Source organism: Sipha flava, unplaced genomic scaffold, assembly GCF_003268045.1.
Source record: "Sipha flava isolate LNK unplaced genomic scaffold, YSA_version1 18638_pilon_pilon, whole genome shotgun sequence".
Lineage (NCBI taxonomy): Eukaryota > Metazoa > Arthropoda > Insecta > Hemiptera > Aphididae > Sipha > Sipha flava.
Window position 1 is genome coordinate 1,852 of NW_020272374.1, and position 6,280 is coordinate 8,131.

Consider the following 6,280-nt stretch of genomic DNA (forward strand, 5'->3'; position numbering starts at 1 on the left):
CGATACAATTGTACAGACACGGTATCGAGTGTGTTTTATCAAATTTTGTTTTTATCACATCGTATTTTAAACCTATTTTTTCCTAATAATATTGATATTAATACTGATAATAATTGATACCGTTATTGATATATAAAATGAGCGATTCAGAAGATATTGCAGTGGCAGCTGCTGCAATTATTATAGGAGTTGTTAGTAGCCAACAAGTTCGTCACCGCCGCCCAAGGAGGTTTTGGGTAAGGCCCAGCCTCGTCCGAGGCAGAAAGAAGTACAGTACAGATGAGTTTATGAAAGATTTATTGCTTGATGAGGTTGATGAATTGAACCTAGAATACAGATGTGACTTCGGCTTTCAAAATTTTTTAGAATGAATAATTCAGATTTTGAAAATATATTAAGTATGATTGCACCGAAAATCATTAAAAAAGATACGTCATTCAGAAAAGCTATTCCAGTGAGCCAACGCCTTGCAGTTACTCTACGTTTTTTGGCATCCGGAGATTCTTACACTTCATTGGGATACCTCTTGAAGATATCAAAGCAAGCAATATCTTACATTGTACCAGAAGTATGTGATGCTCTGATAGTAGCGCTACAAAATTATGTCAAGGTAAGAAATAAACAACAAATATTTTAATGTTCTAGTATTTATTTTAATACATTTTTTAATTAAATTTAATTAAAGTTAAAAAAATGAAATTACATCAAGTTCACTTTTCTCCTACAATGACAACTGTTGGTACTCATTTTCAGTATAGGTGTTTAGTCCTAAGAAATTATCAGAAGTAGATTCAGAATGAGTAGAAACAGATGACTGCGAGGCAGGTAAGGTTGAAGATGAACTTGGTGAATTTAACGTTGGAAATGAAGGTGATGGGTAAGGCGATATCTGTGACTGATAGTTTAGATTTTGAGGTGGATACATGTTGGGATATGTTTGCTGATAAAAAATGGGTTGGGAATTGTACGAGTTACCTATCATCCCAATTTCTGCCTCAAATAAAGTTTTATTAATTATTTGTTGAGCCGCAAACCTTGCTTGTGGTGAGGTGATATTCCTTAGTTTGATGGCTACCTGTTCTCCAAATAGTTGATATTCATCTTTATCTTTCCTGTTTGATTGAATAGATCTCAACAGGGTTACCGCTTCATCAAGAACTGGTACACTGGCACCAGAAGTTGAACCTAATTTACGTTTTTTAATCTGTTTTTTTGGGGAAAATGTTTTTGTAAACGATGTGTTTATAGTTGCGTCATTGTCTTCCGCGGTTGAAGTCTCGACCACCTTGCCCACGTTTCCTATGTTATCATTATTTTCGTCCTGTATTTCTACGGCTTCCCGATTTTCTGAACCCTGAAAAAATGAAAGCAGAATATAAACAATTTTTCATGATAAAATAGTATTTATGTCATAAATAGGGTTAGGATGTTTATGATTTTGCATATTTTTTTTTAGGTTGTCCAATAGCTTTCATTTTTATATATAAATGTGTATCATTATATTATCAATATTCAAAATATGAACATTTTATTTTGCATATAATTGCATATTTTACCATTTTTTATTTATAAGTACAATATATAGTGAATAAATGCATACATATTTATGCTTTTTGAAGTGCATAAACATCCTAACCCTAGTCATAAAACATAATACAAAATAAAATTAAACCTTATAATAATAACACTATTATGATGTTTTATGATTTTTTACAGGTACCGCGAAGTGCAGAGGAATGGGAACGTGTAGCAAAATTGTTCAATGACAAGTGGAACTATCCAAACTATGTAGGTGCCATTGATGGTAAACACATAAATATTCAAGCACCAGAACATTCAGGAACGGAATTATTTAATTACAAGGGCTTTTTTAGCATTGTCTTGCTGGCAGTAGTGGATGCAAATTACAATTTTATTTACACGAACGTCGGTTGTCAAGGAAGAATTTCCGATGGTGGAGTTTTAAATGGTACGTTTTTTAAGAAATGTCTAGATGACAACAAGATGCACCTTCCCCCATCACGTCCATTACCACAATTAAGCCTTCCGATACCATATGTATTTGTTGGAGACGAAGCTTTTCAACTAACCCCTACTGTTATGAAGCCATTTTCTGGAATTCATAACAAAAGAACAACAAAAAGAATATTCAACTACCGTTTAAGTAGAGCTCGAAGAGTTTCTGAAAATGCATTTGGTATAATGTCTTCTAGTTTTCGTATATTTAGAAGACCAATTTTATTGGATCCAGGTGTAGCAACTAAAGTGACATTGGCTGCAATTTATTTGCATAATTATCTAAGAAATAGCGGATCAAGAAATGTTTACTGTTCGGTTGGGATGTTGGATTCTGAATTTCCTAACAGTGGAGAAGTAGTACCAGGCATATGGAGGCGTGACCCATCAACTAGCCAGATAAATAACTTGCCTACGGTTCCAAAGAGAAGTTGTATTGAGGCTCAGACGGTTAGAGAGGAATTTGCAAAATATTTTATATCTGCGCAAGGGGAATTGCATTTTCAGTACGATAAATGATAATATGACTTTATGAAACACTTTATAAAACACTTTACGTGTTTTAAAAAACTTTGAAAACCACTGATAGGTAAATACACTACAATACGACAACAACAACTGTTATCTGCGAGATAAAGTCTGATAATAATTTTAATTTTCATGTTTTATTTTATCGACCTAAGAAAATCGATAACAAACGATATGAAGTGAAGCGATTGTAAATTAGTGAGAGTACAATAACATTATGTTATGTAAAATATATTATATTGGTCACCCTGCCAAACCTTTAAAACTATTAATATTTTATTTTATTTACCTCGGTATCTTGAGTGTTTTTTGGAGTGTTCTTATCGGCCAAGAACATCATACTTTTGTATGCAAACCATCTGCTAGTGTATGCTTCGTCTGTACCACTCCCAGTTTTTCTCGACTCTTTCTCCTTTTTTCTTTTCTCTAGCAAACTGGCTTTGCAAATTTTTTATTTTCTTTTCTACTTCAAGTTTTTCAATGCCAAAAGAAATCGCAATTTCCATTAGCCCATCATGCCTTTTGTTTTTATGTTTGTATTGTGAATCAGTTGGGTCCCACAATAAACTTCGATCACGATACATTTCAATAAAAGAAATTGTTTGTTCATCACTCCAATTCATTATGAATTGATGATAAACTAAAATTAATAACACTAAAATCAAAATAAATGCACTTAGTAACAAAACTATGCACAATTAAAATGTTTTTATCAGTTTTTGTTCAGATAAAGTTGTGTGATAACATCTGATGTTTTTTGTAAAGTCGAGCAACTTGCTTCGACACGTCCACACTACTGTCATCGATTCGATTCTCTTTGATCCGTACCGACTTGATTCGGGTTGCATTCGACCCGATCCGACATGTTTCAACAAAGCCGGGCGATACGTACACATTTGTTCGACATTGTCGATCGACACAGTGTGGACGCGGCTTAAAGGTCGCATACGTATCTTCCTATCAAGCTGGTCATTAGTAAATAATCTAATCGATAATAACCCATTTATCACAATACAACATCAACAATTCAAAGTACGTAGATTTTTCAATTCGAATAAAAGAATAATATTATCCAACGTATATCCTAATATACCGCCTGACTTAATCGCAAACGAATTTATCAAATTAAATATACCTCTTTGTAGCCCTATAACACCATTAAGCAGCGCCGGCGGAAGAGCAGGGCAGAAGGGGCAGCTGCACGGGGCCCCGCGCCTAAAATGGCATGTAATAATTTGTAATACTATAAATTTGTTTTTAATATTAAAAATACAAGTCCCATCTGTAGTGGTGCCTGGGTTTTTAATAAAGTGCATATCAAAAAAAAAAAAAAATGTAACCAATATATTATATTACGAATAATTTTATGAATATTTAATTATAATTTCGATAGAAATCAGAAATGCGATTGTTGTTTTAAATTTACGATAATGATTGATGAATATTATCAGCTTATATAATAATACGCGTGAGAGTAAAAATAAATTATAAGACTGACTATAGTACGGCCAGCGAAACTAGAAGCTTGACGGTTACGCGGCCTAGTGACCGTTTTCGTGTAAACCAGGGGTTCTAAATATTTTGGTTGTTTGTACAGCTGCGTTGTTTTTCGAAATGAATATAGTGAATATGTTATATAGTAGTCCGGCTCACGAAAAGTGGTTCTCATTCTATTGTAAATAATCAGTAAAATGCGTTGCTACGTTGTGTTTAAGAATATATGATAAGCACGCGTATCGTACGAGTAGCTGTGAAACAGGTCCATACAACAAGGGTAAATGTGTTTGAAATTGTTTTACGCGGGAAATCATTCTTCGTAGCCCTAATGAAAAACGGCCACTAGGGCGCGTGACCGTCAAGCTTCTAGTTTCGCTGGCCGCACTATAAACCTAAATATAAGATTATGTATATAGTAACTGCCATAAAATACAATATTGTATAAAAAAAAAGGTTATAATAAAATTTTTTCACTTTGTAATAGTACTTAAAAATTAAAATTAAAATTGTTTAACAAATTGTACTAATTGAAACTGTAAAATAATATATTATTACAACTAAATATTACAATTCCTTTATAAAGTTAAAAAAAAAAAAATCAATTAATATAATATTAATTCATATATAAACTGTATATATACTAAACATATATATAATATATTATACATATATGTATGCATACCTATAGTAACTGCCTTAAAATATAATATTGTGTACAAAAATTTTTATAACTTAATCATGAAGATTTTTTTTCGTCAATTTTTTTAAGGCGAGCTGAAGCTTGTGCCATCCATGTCTTTAAAGGTTTTTCAATTTCTATATTTGCTATATCAGTAAATTTTTTCATTCTTCTTATGGACTCTAAAAACAGTTTCAAATTTTAATTTTTTACTATTTATATTATGAAGTACTTTCAGGATTTGTATTAGTTATAAAATAGCAGTATTATAAATAGTTATTATTCCGTGAATTATTAAATTTTAAATATTTTATATTTATATCTAGTACGAAAAATACAAGTATAATCAGATTACATAGCTAGAAATAATTTATTATTGAAGTATGACTGTTATATTTTATTAGCACAAAAAGTTATTGATTAAAAAACACATGATTAAAATGTTATCACTGATCGGTAATTGAGTTAATAAGTACTTTTATCCAATTATTATTATATTTGCCCTACAAGAATTATGGTTAATTTTGTTTACCTTAATTTGTATTATTCATAAACAATAACACTGAGCCTTAAAAGATATCAATGGCCAAATTATACATTGGTCACAATTAAAATCAATGTGACAACTTTTATTTAGTTATTTTATACAATTTATACATTAATAAAATATGAATTACCAAATATAACTGCACAAGTTTGTAGAGTTGAAAATTGTTTTTTTCCTTTAAACCCTATATAAGAGTAGAATGTAAGCAAAGTATCACTAAATAATTTTTGCATTATTTTTCGAACAGTTTCTGACAAATTTTGTCCCATTAATCTTGATAACTCTGTAACCTGTAAAAATCATATTACATAATTTTTATTTAATATTGTTAAATCTACAATATTTAATTATTACCACAGTTTTTCTGTATGTCAAATCAGACTTCATTTTATCTTCCATTTTCTCCAACTCTTCATCACTTTCCATAGGGGTTAAGAATTCTACATAATTACATTCTGTATAATCAATGGTTTGATTATTTAATAATTTAGCTAATATTTTTTCTTGCATATTGAATATCAAATCAAGTCTTTCTAGTATATTCTTTATTTCATATTTTATGGTGACTTGATTTCGGGTTACAATTTGTTTGAAAGCTATACAAAGAACAAAAACTTCATTATACAGGTACCAAGGTATCAATATTATATACAGTTATTCATTAGAAATACATACCCTTAAGTTCATTTTTTATATCAGAAATATTGTCAATTGTAGATAAATAACAATCAATATTTTGTGGTGTTGATTCTTGAAGCACTTGACTGATATGCAATACTTGCGGCGTAGAATGAGCTGATTTATTCATTTATTTAGTTGAGTCATAATAATCTGCATTTAATTCACTATGATTAGAAGATGAACATTGTGAAAATATTTCTTGAGTCTGTATACCAATTGCAGCTGCAATAAACCTAGGTTTATTCATATCCAGATCAAAGGCTTCAATATCTGCAAAATAAAAACAAAATAGTAGAATATATATTAATATATATTGACATAATTAAGAAAAA

At 30.6% G+C, this 6,280-nt stretch overlaps 1 protein-coding gene across 1 annotated transcript; it reads left to right on the plus strand.

Moving 5' to 3' along the window:
- Window positions 1–367: 367 nt before the first annotated feature.
- On the plus strand, window positions 368–2,535 carry LOC112681136. The gene is made up of 2 exons (XM_025551401.1): window positions 368–610; window positions 1,717–2,535. Exons 1-2 carry the CDS (start codon window positions 368–370, stop codon window positions 2,533–2,535), a joined length of 1,062 nt encoding a protein of 353 aa, XP_025407186.1.
- The last annotated feature ends 3,745 nt before the right edge of the window (window positions 2,536–6,280 follow it).

Excerpts from the sequence above, each read along its gene's own strand:
- LOC112681136 (XM_025551401.1), top strand. The coding sequence starts at position 368 with ATGAATAATTCAGATTTTGAAAATATATTAAGTATGATTGCACCGAAA. Across the intron at positions 611-1,716 it reads CGCTACAAAATTATGTCAAG|GTACCGCGAAGTGCAGAGGA; the intron begins GTAAGAAATAAA and ends GATTTTTTACAG.